Genomic DNA, 19,230 nt, shown 5'->3' with positions numbered 1-19,230 from the left:
CTTTGTGTGACAAGGGTGTTTTTTTCTTTCATTATTATCTCGCAACTTCGATGACCGATTGAGCTCAAATTTTCACAGGTTTGTTATTTTATTCCATGTTGCGGTACAGCAAGTGAGAAGACTGGTCTCTGATAATTGCCAATAGTGTCCACTGTCTTTAAGCTTCTATAAATGTAGATGTACAAAATGCCACCTAACATTCCAAAGTCTCCCATTGGAGAGAATTGTTATTGGTCCTTGGTTGCTTTAACTGGCATGTTGCCAGGGCAACACTGTTAAAAGGAAAGTATACATTTGGTTTTTAGAACCGTCTCATTGTTTTAATCCCATATAAATGTAGATGTACGTGAACATGTACACAATAAAACTAACGGCTGAAAATTTAATTTCAAACAGGGGTTGAGTTTTTGAGATATTAAATTCAGCATCCTTATCTGCAATAGCACAATGGGAACATGACACAAAATGGCAACATGGCGTATGACCTGTGAACATGAAGTACTTACTGAACTGCGTAATTCCTTCCCTGTCAAGTGTTGTTGGATTGCTAGTGATGGTCAACACTGGACACTGATTGCCACCTAGCGTTTCACACAGAGTCTGGTTGCGGAAGTAGATGTTGCTCCATTCACCTAAAGATGCCTCTAGCTTGAGAAGGTGTACCTAGACAAGACACAGAGGATCCACAATGATACCAATATGTTGTTCCTAGATAAGATCTTAGATGCAAATGATATCATGTGGTGAATGCATCAACACAGTATACAGTACACAGTCAACCCTCCTACTGTCTGACCATTCATTATCATCCACTGTGGTTTCAAAGAATACACTATGACGACCTGCTATACAATAATCTACACAACGTACATATATTATGGTGAATGCATCTACACAGTACACAGTCAACCCTCCTACTTTCTGACCATTCAATATCATCCATTGTAGTTTCCAAGGATAACTCTTTTCAATACGAGCATTGGGTTCTTTCAATTAAACACACAGGACCTACCGCTTTACGTCCCATCAAAAGAAAAATCATTAATGGCTAAGTGTCTTGCTTAAGGACACAAGTGTCACGACAGGGACTTGAACCCACACTCTGCTGATCAGAAATATCAAAACTTGAGTCCGCTGCTCCTATCCACTCGGCCACGATTCACCAAAAAGGCAGTGAAAGCAGTTAAAACTAGTACAGGAACTTTGATCAATTAATTTACACCCGATTCAGACAGGCGTTCCAGAGTCGCGCCGAACCAAATAGATTAGGAGCGACTCTGGGTCGACCCAAATAAATTTTGGTTCTATAGAGGCGAACTTAACATAACATTTACATTACGTTCGTTTCATGACAAGATCGACTTCTGAAATGAGGCGCTCCAGCGAATCGTTCCGACCGACTGCAACAGTCGATCTTTTGACTTCTAGCGCATCCAGTCGCTCCAACTGTTTCAGACGCCAAACTTTTCATGTACTTAATTCAGAATTTGGTTCGGAGCATAGAGTTATATATAAGAACTAGAGGGTGCACTGGCCTATATACGCGCCCCGGTATGCGCGCAGGCGGCCATTTTCTAAGTTGACAAAACAGCCATCTCACAGCGTGTGTTTGTGCAGCCATTTTGTAAGTTGAACAAACAGCATCGCGTGAGCATTCATAAAAAAAAAACTCAAACGTGTATTTCATATTCGACGCGCGTACAGAATGGCGCGCATGTCATCTTGCGCTGCCGTCGCGTTTGTGCAAGAAGCATCACCAGTGCGCCCTCTAGTTCTTATATATATAACTCTATGGTTCGGAGCCACTCTGGAGCGCCTGTCTGACACGGGTGTTACTCCACTCACCTTCATCATAGTGTAGGTGAAAGGAAAATGGTATGCCAAATAGCAGATATCGTTGCTGTACTGAAAGTTCAATGTGAAGACCAATGTGTAGTAACTCTTCCCCTTCTGCCCACCGGTCGCTAAAGAGCTGCGAGAAAAGTTGTTCTTGTAATAGCAGATGTTGCTACCAGCGCGCACCCAGTGAGGGCGCCCTTCCATTGCTTCTCGTACAGAATATAGCACAGGCTGCATGCCTGGAATTAAAAAAATTATATAGTTGTTTATTTTTTTTATTTTTAATAGAGATCGTCTAACACCACAAGGCCACAAACAGTCACTTCAAGGTGTGGACTATATTTGGGCTATCAATCCAAATCAACTGCCACCAGGAGCCCCTTGCCACCTATACTCCAAGGGCTGAAACAGGGTTACCCCTTAAAGCAATCGCACAACATCGGTAAACAGTATTCTCCAAAGGCCCACACTTCTTGTATCACAACTTACATATAAAATAACAAACCTGTGAAAAGTGAGGCTCAATCGGTCATCTGAGTCGAGAGAAAATAACGGGAAAACCCACCCTTGTTTCCGCACATTTCGCCGTGTCATGGCATGTGTTTAAATAAAAGCATTTCATGGAATAATATTTCAAGAGAAGTCTTTCACCATTACCTTTTGTAAACCCTGTAAGTTATTTGTAAATCTGTGAACTTTTGAATTTTTGTTCTGTTCAGAAAGTGTCCAATAGCCCATAAGGATATACATTGTAGGTGTGTGTATCATCCACTAGGAGCTTTGCCAACTAATTCACTTTGTTTTGGGGGGTTTTCGGATAAATGAGCTTTCTAAGTACCAGTACTGTGAAACAAAGACAATTACTGTAAGGCCTACTACATGTAGCTACAACTCTCCTGTGTGCAATAGACAAGCGCGTACAACTCACCATAGTTAAACTGGCTATTAGTCTTCTCACAGTTGATGACGTTAAAGCGATAGGTGACACCAGCCCTCATGCTAGACACCTCGAAGTAGAACCACTGGTGATGATGATTGCTGTTGATGTCGGAGTTCAGGATCAGGTCGTACTCGTCCTGTCGTACCTGGATGACCTTCCTCAGGTTGCCGCACTCAAATTGGGAGTCAAAGGTCAAAGGTGAATGTTCTTGCTGGTCAGATGACCTGGGGAAGATAGTGAATGAAATTCAACAATCAAAGATGTCAAACACTTAAACCTGAAAACTTTGTCATTGCTTAGATTAACAGGTTCAATTAAATATTTTATTTTTCATGTTGAAAAAAGAAAATGCAAATTTCCTTTTAGTAGTGTGAAAAAAAATACAGAATGACACACCACTCTATTACAATTAAAAGTGTTTAAAATTATTGCAAATTCAGAGAGGAGACAGTAACACAATAAAAACCTACATCTTGTATTTTGATTGCAAAATAGAATACAGACTACATGTACATGACTTATCTTTGTTCACCCTCTGGTTGGACTGAGTTATTCTTAGCTAAGTTCCCATTGGTTTTGTACACACAAGTGAAGCGAGGATGTCCTTGCTCTGTCGAACACCCAGATCCCTTTCGTTACAGTCCTCAGTTTAAAGGAACACGTTGCCTTGGATCGGTCGAGTTGGTCATTGAAAAGCGTTTGTTATAATATGCATATGGGTAGAAAGATGCTGTAAAAGTAGAATACAATGATCCACACAAACATGCCTCGAAATTGCACGGTTTTCCTTTTACCTCGTCGGCTAACACGGTCGGCCATTTATGGGAGTCAAATTTTTGACTCCCATAAATTGCCGACCGTGTTCGTTCGCACAGTAAAAGGAAAACCACGCAATTTCGAGGCAAACTTGTGTGAATCATTGTATTCTACTTTTTAATTATCTTTCCAACCATATGCATTTTATAACAAACGGTTACAAACGCTTTTTTATAGACCAACTCGTCCGACCCAAGGCAACGTGTTCCTTTAAACAGGTAGACAAACTCACACACAAGTCCACCTCCCCATCCCCATCATAAGTTCAAATCGCACCAAAAACAAAGAAAAACATTATGGTTGTTTGTCCGCAAGTGTACTTCAAACATGCATCTTCAGGGCACCAGAGTACAGTGTCTGTAACTGTTGAGGATCCCTTGGTGTAATTACAGAACAATTTACATGATTATATAAACAGTCGTACCTTTTATCTCTGGCAGATGATGAGTCTGATGGAAACTCAGCGCCACTTGTTGAGTCCAGACCAAATGATCTGCTCTTTATTTCTGCATCCAGGTCAAAGACAACTCTGTCTATCACTTTATCAGGATGAATAACCCGATCGATGTCTTCAAATATCATGGCTCTGTCAAGCAAAGAAGACACGTACATGTACATCAATGATATGCAATTCTTATAAAATAGCAAGAAATTATGCAGGCTAAGAATTAACCCATGGCATCCACAGCAATTGCTGTGGTGCCCAGGGCACAATTTCATAGAGTAAGCTGCTAAGCACAAAACTTTGCTTAGCATGAAATTTATTCCTTCATAAAAACAGGATTACCAACCAAATTTCTATTTGTTGCATATTGCTTGTAACTGGTATTCAGCTGTTTTTTCGCTTATCCTGAAAAATCGTGTGGAAATTTGGTTGTTAATCCTGTTTTTATCTAGGAAGAAATTTCATGCTAAGCAAATTCTTGTGCTTAGCAGCTATATGAAATTGGGCCCTGTTCTTTTGCTGTGGTGCCCTTTGCAAGGTTCCAATACAAACTTTCATTTTCCCAACAGAAGTGGCCCTTACCAGAGGAAAAGTGCGGTGCCCCTTCAAGGGCAAAAGTTCAAGGACTGGGTCTGTACCTAAACATATTTCAGAACCTCCTGTTTCAACTTAAGATGGTTTGACTCTTGCAATTACAAGGTTATTGGCTTGAATCCTACCAAGATAACCGCTGATTTCACAATGACTACACAAAATATTGTCATTCAGTTACTGAATCACAACTTCTTGATTTGTGCTATTCATAATCATAGACGTTAAAGGAACACGTTGCCTTGGATCGGTCGAGTTGGTCTTTTAGAAGCGCTTTCAACCGTTTGTTATAAAATGCATATATGGTTAGAAAGATGTTTTAAAAGTAGAATACAATGATCAACACAAATATTCGTAGGAGAGGAATTGGCTGTTGGCTGTTGCCAGCTTGGCCTTTATTGTACATTGTATTGTAGGATGTTTGCCGAGTTCCTTTGATGGAAAGATCTTCTAAAGAAACAAATAGTCTAATAAACTCAAGAAAGCAACTGTTCCTAATATTTTTTTAAACTGAGGCATCCGAAATCTCACCTTTGTACACTTGGCACTTTCTCAAATAAGTATTCGGGTAACTCGGGACTTTCATGGCCATGCAGCTCCGGCTGAGCTATCCTCCTAAACGGCAACACCCTCTTTGTTTTACACATTAAATCTGCATACAGTTCTGAACCATACTCGTTAAGATTGAGGGAGCCCGATTCTGCTGACGAGACGGCATTTTGGGGCGTGGCTTCTGGCGACCTGAGCGTCATCCGAGATATCGTCATCGACGCTCGAAGCGAGTCTTGATCTTCGAACTCCGGATCCAACCTCCATTTACTCGACTTGGATCCCGGGCGGGAGGACGGTTCATTCGCTGCGTGTTTCAGGGACGTGAGCGACCGGGACAGTTTGCGCAGCTTGGACGGGGATCGTAAGTTATACCTGCTGGCTTGCTTCGGCGAGGGTTTCTGCGTGCCGATGGTGAAGGAGGCACGACCCCCTTTGACCGTCATGTCAATATTGCTACCATTTCTATCCATCGATGGGTTGGCAGTTCTAGATTGATTTGAGTCCGATTGCTGTTCTTGAAGGGATGGATCGAGACGAATGCCACCGACATTGACTGCAAGATTCTGTATTGGAGGGTCTGTGGTATCCATCGACTGGCCGGTGATGCGATTGATACGAGACAGGTTGGGCAAGCTTAGACGGTTTTCTCTGAGGGTTTTCCTGGTAGTGTGGTTGTGGATGACACTAGAGGATTGGGTTCTGTGTGGTCGGCTTGGGGAGTTAGACGTCCCTGTAGGGATGAGGATTGGTCGACCGTCTCCCATCTCAGGATCGGAATCACTCTCTTCTTGCATGATCTATAAAATGTAAAACGCAGCAGTTAACATGGTCAAAAAAATCTTTTAGTTAAAAGAGGGAAGAGTGAAATCATGTAGCCATGTGCAAGCAAGTCATATGGACATTAGTGTGACCACAAAAACCATGTTGATGGTATGTGTTAATGTATGGTTCTTGAAGGACAAATTTCAGTACGAGATTGCACTCAAGATGTTAAAAATATCTAAACTTGCTTGTAACCTAAACAAGCTTAAAAAAACACACAGGCACATTACTCAGGTGAGATTTGAACCCACCTCTGCAATTTAAGTAGAGCAGATGACTAAATACATAGTACTATACTCGACCATTGAAATTGCCAGATAGCTAGAGGTGATTTCAATCCAATGTTTTAGCATTGGGCACCTCTTTCGCAGGAATGGGGAAAGTACCGATTATACATGTACAGTGCCTAAAGGCACTGTCAGACTGTACATGTTTGGTAATTGTCACACTTGGTGTTCCCAACATAAGCATACAATAACAAGCCTGTGAAAAGTTGAGCTAAATTGGTCATTGAAGTTGCGAGAAAATGATGAGAGAAAAAACACTGTTGTTGGACGAGTTTGTGTGCTTTCAGATAGTAGTACATGTAAAAGACTTCTGGTTAGAAGTCTTTTATCATTTAAGTGACAAATGACCTCTTTCTCAAAATCTATGCCACTTCAGAGGAAGCTGTTTCTTACAATGTTTTATACTATCAACAGCTCTCCAATGCTCATTACCAAGTCAGTTTTTAAGTTACAATGTAATATTTGTTTTGAGTAAATACCAAATGTGTACCTTCCCTTTAAACCACATTGGTGTACATAATAAGGGTAAAACCAAATATTATTTCAACAAAAAATGTTGCTGATTATACACTGTAGTTTCCCAAATGCTACAGGGCCAAAACCTTCCTACTTGGATTTCTCAGCTTTCATGTCTTTTGAATGTTTATTTCTAAGAGAAGATGGAAACAGAAAATACTACGACGATAAGCAATTGAGGGCGCTATCTAACCTCTTCAAAATCAGTGAGCTCCCTGAAGAAGTGTTCATACATTGCGAGATCCTCCGCAGATCGCTTCTCAACTTCTGTGCGTTTCTCCGTTTCTGTGCTATCAGGAACCTGAAGAAAGGCAAACAATATGAAATAAATTTATTAATGTAATTAAGCATCAAACGTACATACATGTATTTCACAACAGGAATGTAGAGTCATGTTTGAATTATAAGATCCAATTACATGTATGTTAAAGGGTAAGAGTTTCCTTTCTTGTGCAGCCTTCCATGATTGAAGATAGTCGCACTGCCAGACACACCGCGGCGAACCCCTCCTCTTTGCGAAAAGTGTAAACTTTGGGATCTTTTGCGTGCAGTGATAGTTTTAACACATGTACATGTATAACACACGGGACCTACATGTACAGCTTTACATTTGTACGTCCCATCCAGAGGACGAAGCAATGGTTAAGTGTCTTGCTTAAGGACACAAGTGTCACAACCAGGACTCAACAGAGCTTGAGTTCGGGGGTACATGTTCAGTAAATCGTTTAATCAGATGAAGTCCTCAGTCCAACAGAATACAACAAAACATGCAGTTTGATTTGGATGAGTTTGGGGATGGTTAGGATTCAGACATTTCCAGAAGTACTTTTTGTTGAATTTGAAGTTCACTGAAAACAACAATATTCTTCAGATTACACTCTCTGACATTTGGCTCAAATAAGACAATCAGAAAGCATTAACTAAAGAATGCAAAATAATATGAGATACTTAAAATTTACATGAGTCAAAACAGTAAATCAATAACCTATAAAAGGCTTCTTAGCCCCGCTGCCCCTCCATCCCCCCCCCCCCCCCCGGCCCACTCTCAACAAATACGAACAAGAAAACACACTTCAGGTAATCAACTATCACGCACGGACCATTTCATTTACATCATATCTCTATACAGAATTGTTTTTCCTGTTCAAAGGCACTGACCACCTTTGTTAATTGTCAAAGATCAGCATTCTCACTTGGTGTACCTCAACATACACAACCTGTTGAAATTTGGACTCAATTGGTAATTGAAGTTGCAAGAGAACAATGAAGGATAAAACATCCTACGTGTTTATCTGTTGCACAATATTGTGGGCTTTCAGATGCATAATAAAAGGCTTCAGGCCTGAAGTCTTTTATTATTTGTGTGAGAAATTACCTCTTTCTCAAAAACTACATGTACGTTACTACAGAGGGAGCCGTTTCTCATAATGTTTTAGGCCTACACATGTATATCATCAACAGCTCTCCATTGCGTGTAACCAAGTAATTTTTTACGCTAATTTATTTTTAAAAGTAACTACCAATAGTGTCCATTGCTTTAAAGTCTACATACATGTAAAAACAGCAAGTCAATAACCTATAAAAAATGTTTGCCTAACCTCTGCCCCCGCCCCCTCCAAACCATTGCGAACCTGAAAACACATACTTAAGTCCTTGCTCTATGCGTCAGGTTATAACTATCATGCAACCTTTTCGTTTTATAACCTATGTCATACCTCTAATAGTCAAATTTCCCCAGTTTAATCAGACATCCTAAGCTACATTCAAGAGGAGCTATCAAAAAATGAAAAGAAAGAAATTGCAGCAGAGTAAAGAGACACCAAGCTTCCTGTCACAAAAGACGAGTGCTTAAAAAGGAACCCATTGCCCATTGCCGTATTCTAAAACCCCAGGAACTCGCCTATTGTTAGGGCAGTGTATTCAAGGCCATCCTATCCTCAGGTGTTGGAGTTGCTGGATTTAATTGCCTTTTCAATCTATTCTTCTCACTGAGTCCCAGTGTCCGCACAGGTGCTTCACCAGGTGCCGAAGAGACTGCGAAAGTAACTCCTCCGCTAAATGGGCGGCAATTTACTAGAATGTCTAAGAAATGTTTCGCCTGAGAGAGGCGCAGCAATTGCAATGATTTATTTGTCTGCTAAATGTCTGTGCTAAGCCTTGAGACTGTTTGGGAACTTTACTATATAACAGTACTGGAAATAAATCACAGTGGGCTGAAGTGTTTGTCTGCTATTTTCAGAGCTTCCCAATTTCTAAACTCAAACACTGGATTTGTGTATTTTACAAAAAGAGTGTCAATTTCAGATGTGAAGTACGCTATTAACAGAGCTAAATTATGCAACGGATGTCCCCCATTTTACCATATTTACTTGCAATCTGCTGCGCAATAAAAAACATTTCACTTGTACGAAATCATTAGACCTACTTTTCCTTGGACCATTAAAACTTTCCGATAAGTACTTTTTAAGGTTTTAGTGATTTGTTGTCGGACACCAACTGTCCTAATCCCATGACTCTTACATGTCCCTTTAAAATTTTATTTATTTGAATATAGCCAGAAATATAGACAGAAAGTGCCACTAAAAATACGTGTAAACAACATGCACCCCTCCTAAAAAATGTACAGCAGCTTGCTAAAAACAAACCTACACATTACAGAGTACATGTACAGTCCTACGTGAGTTTACTAGATCCTACCACCCCTTCAGTGCTCATTGACTTAAAACATCTTTTAAAAAACTGCCCCCACATACGTGTACATAAATCAAGCTTTCATCAGCTTTTAACATGTTTAATCTGGCTGCTATCACTAACTATAAAAACAGGGTTTATGAAGTTATGAAGTGCACCTTAAAGCCATTGGACACTTTCTGTACAGAACAAAAACTAAAAGTTCACAGATTTACAAATAATTTACATGGTTTACAGAAGGTAATGGTGAAAGACTTCTCTTGAAATATTATTCCATGAACATGATGAAAACATTAAAACAATAACAATTCTCGATATCGAGATTGACGGATTTATTTTAAACACATGTCATGACACGGCGAAAAGTGCGGAAACAAGGATGGGTTTCCCGTATTTTTCTCCCGACTCCGATGACCGATTGAGCCTAAATTTTCACAGGTTTGTTATTTTATATAAGTTGTGATACACGAAGTGTGGGCCTTGGACAATACTGTTTACCGAAAGTGTCCAATGGCTTTAAGTTTGATCTAAAAGATCTTTTTTTCTAAAAGGCAAAGTGTATCTTCGTTTTTTTTATCTTTTTGACTGTTTTTATCCTACATAAATGTAAATGGACCCATGGGTCGCAAACATGGTGAATAAATGCAACTTTGCAAAGGGCACCACAACAAAAACACAGGGCAACATTGCAACTACTGTGGGTGCAGTGGGCTAACTTGAGGCAATAATGTGTATCCCTGCCAGTAACAACTCTCTTGAGTTTGTTGAGGGGTCATTAGCCTGATCAAAATGGACTCATGGGTTACAAACATGATGGATTAAAAAAAGATTGGCTTAATCCAAAACACAAACATTGCATGCTTGTTTAATTCCAGGTAGGGGGAAATGACATGATTTGATGTCTCCTTGAAATGCTCCATGGAAGTCCAGGTGTTGTGTTATGGTAACCATTGTAGCACGTTTTCATGTGGGGGGGGGGGTGATGAGTACAAAATACATCTCTCCTATATGGAGCGATTGTCTGACTGCTATTGGGTAGTCCACAGATAAACGCAGATCTTTCGAGTGCCTGTTTTTGCTGGATTTTTTTTAAAGAAGAATGCGTCTAGTGGCTAGGTGTGTTCTGCTGATCAGCATTTGTTTTGATAAATGTAGGGCCTGGGGTTTTAAAGGGATGAACATTTCCAGGTTGTAATGAGTTTTGTCAAAACCGAATCACCTTTGAGCATTTTGTTTTTTTCATTACAAGAATAGAGCGTTTTTTTTTTAGTCCCACTTCTATTCAAAGCAAACTCTATAGGCCTAATCTCAGCCAACAATTAGAATGTTCATAATACATCCACTTTGTTTGGCCTTGCCAAGAGTTATTAGGTGGACATATCTTTTCAGATGAGCTTGATTTTTTTTTTTTTTAAGAGCTGCTAACGAAAAAGATTCAGACATTAATCATAGCGCTTAAAGTATAAAAACCACTTCAAACTTTCTGAATGGATAATTGTCTACGATTCTAGGATCTGTGTGTTGGACTGTTTAATTTTGAGAGTCAGTTCACTATACATGTAGGTCACTATTGTGATAGGCGGTTATTTTTCTCGGTGGTCTAGTTGGTATAACACGTATGTAGATGTAGATGACACTGCTCTATAATTGCAAAGGTCATGGGTTTGAATCCCACCAAAGTAATAATAAACCTGTTATTTCTTTTCAGAGAACTCAGGAAATCATTGAGTATACATGTACAGTGCTAACACCCATTGCTACGGATAAGACATGTAAGGAATGTTGTTCATCTCTGATGCAAATTTAACACAATAGTCCACATGGTTTTTTGTTCACAACCAAAGAAATCGTGATGAATTTGATGAAATGAAAAGACTATTATTCTATTATAAAGCGACTTAAAACAAGAAAAGAATCAAGAGGTGGCAAAAAATTAATATTGACAATTTGTCAATTTGAAGCCGATTTAACAATGTGTCATTTTTTTTCTTTTTTTTTCTCCCAACCGTTGATTTATTGTAATAAAGAAGCTTCATTAAAAGCTAAAAAATATGCATTTTTTTAAAATGATGTTCGTACACATGTATAACTAGAGACATTTCAAATCTCAGCAAAAGTAAAGCGAAAAGAATAAAAAATTGGGATATCAATTTTAGTTGTAAATGGTTCACACAAATTTTTCGCCAGATGTGTTTAGAAAAAGGTTGGTGGCCTTCAATCCAGGCTTTCACTAAATGATTCAGTAAAACTGGCAAAATTGTGTCACAAGAGGGGGCTAAGGCTTGATAATGGTCCACAACTTTTGCCAGATGTGTTTAGCAAAAGGTTAGTGGCCTTCAATCCAGGCTTTCTCTTTATGATTCAGTAGAAACTGGCAAAGTTGTGTCACAAGAGGGGGCTATGGCTTGATAATGGAGACATGTGTAATTGCCATCACTGCAATTACAATGTATGTAAATGATATCCACTGGAGTCATAGATTTTATAGGAGCTTCTGGGAACATTAACCTCCTCAGCCCTAGAGTAGTAGATCAAAGAACATGATTTCTTCATATCTGAAGTAAATAACATCTGCATACTTTTAACCAGGCAGACATAACATGAATCAAACACAAGGCTGAAATTTCTCATCCATGTTGTTATCAATTGTCAACACATCTGAATTTATTTGAAGTAAATGCATTCATGTAATGTGCGTTATCAATAGACTGAGCAAGTCTTATTTGTTTGACAATGCAAAAACAAGACTTTTTTTTATTACATATGAAATGATTTCTTTTTAATTTATTTTATCAACAATTCTTGAAACCGAAGATACCCAGAGCAGGATTTTATCACTAAACCTTCAACTTTTATACGATAAAAACAACTTGATAAAATACAAACTACTTTATATTGAGTCACTTTTGTAGAAATCCTACATTAACAGTATGTGGGTTTCATGCCCGATTTCGTTTGACCCTTACAAAAATTTAATGATAACATGAACGGCAGTTGGACAAAAATCTTAACTCTTTCCAAATACCCAGAAACACAGGTCCAGTCTTATTCTATGTTTTTCTTAGTTGAGTTAATCAATTTATTAAGGCAGTGGACACTATTGGTAATTACTCAAAATACTTATTAGCATAGAACCTTACTTGGTAACAAGTAATGTGGAGAGTTTGACAGTAAACAGAACATTGTGAGAAACGTCTCCCTCTGAAGTGACGTAGTTTTTGAGAATTTGATTTCAAGACCTCAGAATTACAATTTGAGGTCTTGAAATCAAGCATCTGAAACAACTTTGTGTGACAAGGTTTTTTTTCTTTCATAGTTATCTCACTGGTCTTTGACAATTACCAATCGTGTCCAGTGTCTTTAACTTTCCTTCTTTCATGCCCAATTTACTTTTCCAATAATATAAAACATTGGTCACAGCCATAAACTGTGTTTATTGGTAATTTGTCCACAAGGTAAAGACCATAAAACACTTACTTGGTAAAAAGTGCTGGAGAGCTGTTGCTATTATGAAGGAGGTCTTTCAAACATTTTAGTGGGAAATAACCATTTCCGCTACTTCAGAGGGAGTCGCTTCTCACAATGTTTTATACTATCTTTAGCTCAATATATATTTGGTTTGCAGTAACACTATGTGTATCTACTTGCCAGGTAGAGTTTGATCTTAGAAAACTGTCTTGCTATATTCTACTGCCACGGAGTAGATAATCGGTCGGAGGTTCGGGAGACTTCTCAGTTCTGAAAAGAACTGTCCTGCTTTTAACTATTACCAGGGCGGATGGTAGAGAAAATAGACTGGACTACTACTTTAGCTTATAGGATCGTAATTAACTGTACTGCCGCGGAGTCAGTTCTGAATTGGTCTCAATGTTTTTGGACTAGCTTGCTCTAGCTTGCTCTAGTCATCGTCAGCTCTCTATCGCTCACTACCAAGTAAGTTTTTATGCTATATTTTGAGTAACTACCAAATGTGTCCAGTGCCTATAAACTAAAGTGATTGATGATCAGAATCACGCACACACAGTAATATTGACTGCTTCGAGTGGGTTAAAACTACGACTCCCGAGGTGATCCCCAGAGCGTTCTATTTTCCAGAGGCGCAGCCAAGGGAAAATGGAACGGTCCGAGGGAGTCAGAGTTTAAACCATAGCACGAGTAAAAGCAGTCAGTATTTGTTTTATAACACCCCCAACAGACTATTTATCATCCTCATCCACGTAACGTTCTTACGCGTGTTCAGATACACAGATACACAACTGATTGGGTTCGAGGTGGGTACAAAGACGTCTGGGTACTGCACGCTGTGTGATAGTTGTCGAGTTATCACACAGCAAACAATGCACTATCACACGCCCGCCGTTTCTAGTAAAACCAAGACATATCATGTGACGCGCTCTAAACCAATGAAAAGGCAGAATATTTGTAAGGGGTGTTATATAAAACTCAATATCATTAGAACCAATTGGTCTGGAAAGTTGACTACTCGCAAGGTTTGTACAGTTTATAATGAGACCTACCTGCTCATTCTCCTTCTGTTCATCACTGCTACTAATATCATCATCTTGGTCATCGCTGTCATCTATGACATCATCACCTTCAAAAGAAAAATAGGTCAAAGGTCATTGAAAGAAAACATGCAATCATTACCCCCAAGTTTTTAACAAGTACAAAACGCAAGTGATCTTGACAGTTTAACCAAATAAGTTGGCCACATTCTAAAGAAAACAATGCATTATTGTTGATATTTACTTAGTCACATAATGCCCTCGGTGTACGTCCAATTCTTGAGAATACGAATGGCGCACACCTTAGGCATTACCATATACAAAAACACCAGCACTTGAGTCTGGTGTTCTTATCTGCTCTGGCGCGACATACCAAATAATAGGTATTGTAACATACCTCTTGCTTGTTCTGTATTCTGGTTGGCTGAAACACGGTCATGTGGGCTGAACTAATATAGTCTAGTGATCGCGTGCGCATGTCCTTGAAAATATTGCCCGGTTACAGCACCCTCTCATGACGTGAACAGCAACTACAAAACTTCCTTTATATCTAGATTTCTGTTCTTATTTCACATTTAAGAGCGAGGTATGTTTAAAACACATACATGTATTGACTGGCATAATTCAGTAACTAGTGTACATGTACGTCTATTCCCCTGCGGGCCTGTGAGTGTCCCTCTTCTGGTTACTCGAAGTCCCTTGGTGCAATAGACGTACACTAGTTACCTCGATGCCAGTCAATATGTGTATTTTATTTACAATACAAAAACAAAACTATTATTACTTTTATTAATATTAAATGGGCCAGCCCTTGTGGTTACCTTCAATCTCTGGTACAGTCGGTAAGATGCCATTGGTGGTCTGAGGTAAAGTGAAGGCCACACAGGATTTGATGGTTGTTATCGGTAGACGGTTACGAGGAGAACACTTCCTGAGAATCACACTGGTCAGATTCACAAGGGAATCTAGTTCCTTGCCTGGAAAAAGAAATGATGTGAGACCAAAAGTTGACAAAAGCATTTTGACAGGCATGCTATTTGGTCCTTGGAAAGAGTAGGAACATTTAATTGAGCACAAGTGCTGACCTACATAAAAAGTGTAGGGTTTAACCATAGAGCTATATATATTGACTAGAGCGCTAACTTGCTCTGCGTTTTGAAGCCACTCTGGGTGCAGACATGTTTGATGTGTTGCGTGAATTCGGAACAATTTTAATTTTAAGAGAACACTCATTGCCGCGATTTGTTTTACATTCGGCGTGTGCGCTTACGAACGCGACTGCCCAATCGTGTACGTCCTCGCTACGAAAAAACGTAACTTCGACAGGCCTCAAATTTCCCGATTTTTAGGGCAAGGCCACTTTGGCCTTGAAATTGTCAAATTTTGAAAGGGCACCAAGGCCATGAGGTAGGGCACCAAGGCCAACTTAAAATTTAAAAAAGGGCATCAAGGCCATAAAAAATAAAGATCATGAAACAATTTCTGTTAAGTTAAGGTCCATGAAGGCTATTTTAATTAACCATTTCATTACTTTTGCTTTCCTTTATTCCCCCTTTAACCAAAAACATCAAGTTTTTTTTAAATGTATTTAATTTTATTGATTAATGGGAAGTAAAAGTATGCATCAATTTTTTGTTGCGATGGCCAGACGTAAACAATGAACTGTCACTTAACGGTGTGCAGCGGAGATTTTGTTGCGACGGCCGGACGTAAATAATGAGCTGTCACTTGACTGTGTGTAGAGCGGAGATTTATTCAACGGACATACAGGTACATGTACCTTTCATGTACATGTACATGATGCGTGATTTACGTAACATGGCCCACGTGCACAAACATGTACGAGTACCAGTGAACAAGCACAATACCAGTGGTGGAATAGGCGAACGCCCAACCTCGAATGAAACCGAAATTGTGATTAGCTGGTACCCATCATGGACAACCATGCGTGGGTACGCGTGTTGCAAGATGAGTACCAGTGCGATTGTTCTCAAATGGTCGTTGCAAGTACACCCGCCCCGTGTATAAACTTCGAGTACACAATGTGTGTGGATGCACGTCTGTCGTTCGTTCTGCATCGTGCACACACATGCACTGCACAACCGACCGCGCTCTGTGTGCGTGTATTAATGATTAATAATATAGGATGTACATGTAAGTGTTTGATTTTATGTGCACACAGACGGACGGTATCAAAACGTAAATTTTGATCTCAAAAAGGGCACGGCGGCCATCGGAGAAAAAGGGCACGGCCTTTTTGGCCGCGAAAACGTCCGATTTTCTCGGGGCACCACGGCCAGTTAGAAGGGCACCGGCGGCCATGGCCGTCGTGGCCGCCGGGAAATTTGAGGCCTGCTTCGACTTGATTGACGTACTAAAAAAAGTATACGCGCCTTTTAAACATGACGCTCGCAGTTTGAGCGCTGATCAGCAGATTGTGCGCTCACATTTGCTGCATTTTTTTGCTTCGATGACACATAAAAAGAACAAACGCACTATCAATAGCCGTACAATTGCCGTACAAAATTTCAAGCTTTTGTATTGGTTTATACATAAACATGGATGCGCCCACACGGCTTCAAAACCTTAGTGCGTGTATAACTGGGTTTTAGCGCTCTAGTCAATATATATAGCTCTATGGGTTTAACAGACAATTTAGGCTACTTCATTACAATATTTCTGGTTTAGCCAGGGGCAGAAATAAGACTAACGCCCAGTTCATACTTTCAGAAAATGCGAATGCATACAACTGTACTTCCAGAGAATGCAAATGCAAAGAAAGTTTGACGTCACAGCACCTGGGAAGACTTGCTCGTCCTAAATTTGTGATATCACTTTCGCTTCACTTCGGAATTATGAACCAGGCTTTAAGTAGGAAGAATATCCTGGCGATCATGTACCACAGGGGCTTTTAAACCACACAGGTCCCTGTAGGCTTTATCCGTAAGATCAGACCTTTTAACACTGACATTCTCTCACCCCCAACTAAAAACCCCAGAATGATCCAATATATACTTACAGTGACTATTATTATAATCCTGAGCGATGTCATACAAGACTTTTATACCATTGGAGTCCATGAAAGCCTTCCTTCCTGACTCTGAAATACAAAGTAATCAAATCAATCAATTGGCACAAATTAACAATTCCCAAGACAGTAGTTTTAAAGCTCATCCTCAAAATGAGGCATCTAGTCTAAGATAGGATCTTGAGTCAAACTTGAGACATGACTTTGGTGCCTCTTTAACAAAGATAGTACTACTATAGACAGTATTGAAGTACTACATGTACCATTGAAGGACTACTATAAAAGTACTGCTATTAAAGTATCAGTTTACAAACAGCAACACTTGAGGAAATTTCAAAAGTGCTTTCATTTTTCAAACCACAGAGTCTGCGTAACTGGCTCTTGCTTGGGCCTTGTCCACCAGTTTGAATTCCCTTAAGGAAAGTACTTATTTCTTAACAGATCCTAAGCCCAAGCACATTAGTCTTGAATCTGGAAATGAGCCACAATCATAAAGCTTTTAAAAACACCATGACGGTGGTTGTCTACTTACTGAGAGCCGTGACATTTTTGATGGTATTCAAGATGGCTTTGCGTATCTTCACATGCCTGTTTCTCACATCGTTCTTGTGCCAGTCACACATCATGGTGAGTAGCATGCTAACACCACCCTGACCAACAGCTCTTGCAGCATTACTCTCTGCAAAAAAAAAAACCAATACAAATCTGTAAAAAGGAGTTTGATACCTTTTGTAGATCAAGTTTTTGCCCATGACATGATTCCCTACTCACTGTAAACGAAGACGTAATGTACATGTACATGTAGTACAGTATGTACAATGTAATTTACATGAAGAAGTTTTAAGGAACATTACAGAAAAACAAAAATCGTGAAGATTACACATTTACATAAAACTTACACGGTCTAATGATGATGATAGTAGAAAACATACCTTGAAATACTTCTGTTGTAAATTTCACATTTGATGATAAATAAAAAATGTAATTTCGCGTTTGGAGTTTATCGCTCAGTGAGCGTTTTACAACACATTGTATTCATTTTTGTTTTGGCTTGGACATGTTGGGTGCAATGCAAAATTTGTAATCAGTTTTTCATTATTATCTCGTGACCCAGACGGCCGATCGATCTCGAACTTCTACAGGTTTGCCAGTTTATGTATATGGTGGATTACATAAAGTGCTTACACTGCCAGCAACTGTTTTGCTAGTAAAACCAATTCTGTAATGTTCCTTTAAGCTTCATAAGTTGTCAAGTATTTGAGAAAAAAAAGTGAAAATCACAGAGCAATGTTGTCAGGAGAACCGCCTGACCATTGTTAGTATGAGAGAGATTGGCTATTGCCAGCTACATGTAGGTGTTTATATCCCCTTGTGGGTGATTTTCCCGGCCTTCCTTCTTGGGAAGATCATCTTAGAAAAAATTCCAAAATACATAATTATGGCTATATAGCTGAATTGGTAGAGCACCAGCACACAATATATACAGAGGCCACAGGCTCAAATTCTGCAACAGTTAACATTTTTTCTTTGTGCACCGGAATTTAATTTTAAATTGGTTAGTTTGAAAGTATTTTTTTTTACTTTTCCAAACATTTTAAAACAAAAACAAGTTTTCTATCTTACTTGATTTGACAAGGGTGCACAGGATGTCTATTGCAAGTCGCAAAGTGTTGTTATGTTTGCGACCACACACCGATAGTATCCTGAAAATACAGTTCACTGCTCCGGATTTACCCAGGAATGATGAGTTGACAGCTGATGAGGAAAGAAAAATAATGACACAAATTATGGTCACATCACCCAAGAAACATGGTCATTAAAGGCAGTGGACACTATTGGTAATTACTAAAATAGTTATTAGCATAAAACCTTACTGTGTAAGGAGTAATAGGCGGCTGTTGATAGAATAAAACATTGTGAGTAACGTAGTTTTCGAGAAAGAAGTAATTTTCAAGGAATTTGATTTCGAGACCTCAGATTTAGTATTTGAGGTCTCGAAATCACACAACTTCGTGTGACAAGGGTATTTTTTCTTTCAAAGTTATCTCTCAACTTTGACGACCAATTGAGCTCAAATTTTCACAGGTTTGTTATTTTATGCATATAATGTTGAGATACAGCAAGTGAGAAGACTGGTCTTTGACAATAACCAATAGTGTCCAGTGTCTTTAAAACATCAGAGACCACTCTTTGCTTTA

The 19,230-nt window shown here is 39.3% G+C and overlaps 1 protein-coding gene across 1 annotated transcript in view; it reads right to left on the bottom strand.

The window, feature by feature from the left end:
• The window catches only part of LOC139941581 (cytosolic carboxypeptidase 1-like), a 39,369-nt gene that overhangs the window by 10,133 nt on the left and 10,006 nt on the right, over positions 1–19,230 (bottom strand). The window contains exons 7-17 of the mRNA XM_071938147.1: positions 18,656–18,787; positions 17,565–17,711; positions 17,024–17,104; positions 14,826–14,981; positions 14,017–14,093; positions 7,002–7,109; positions 5,163–5,980; positions 4,020–4,181; positions 2,768–3,003; positions 1,846–2,078; positions 507–663 (exon numbers count right to left, since the gene is read on the bottom strand). Coding sequence (XP_071794248.1) covers positions 507–663; positions 1,846–2,078; positions 2,768–3,003; positions 4,020–4,181; positions 5,163–5,980; positions 7,002–7,109; positions 14,017–14,093; positions 14,826–14,981; positions 17,024–17,104; positions 17,565–17,711; positions 18,656–18,787 — 2,307 coding nt within the window. The remainder of the gene's footprint in view (positions 1–506; positions 664–1,845; positions 2,079–2,767; positions 3,004–4,019; positions 4,182–5,162; positions 5,981–7,001; positions 7,110–14,016; positions 14,094–14,825; positions 14,982–17,023; positions 17,105–17,564; positions 17,712–18,655; positions 18,788–19,230) is intronic.

Source organism: Asterias amurensis, chromosome 9, assembly GCF_032118995.1.
Source record: "Asterias amurensis chromosome 9, ASM3211899v1".
Classification (NCBI taxonomy): domain Eukaryota; kingdom Metazoa; phylum Echinodermata; class Asteroidea; order Forcipulatida; family Asteriidae; genus Asterias; species Asterias amurensis.
Note: the sequence above shows the minus strand (reverse complement) of the source record. Positions and strands in the feature narration are given on the sequence as shown.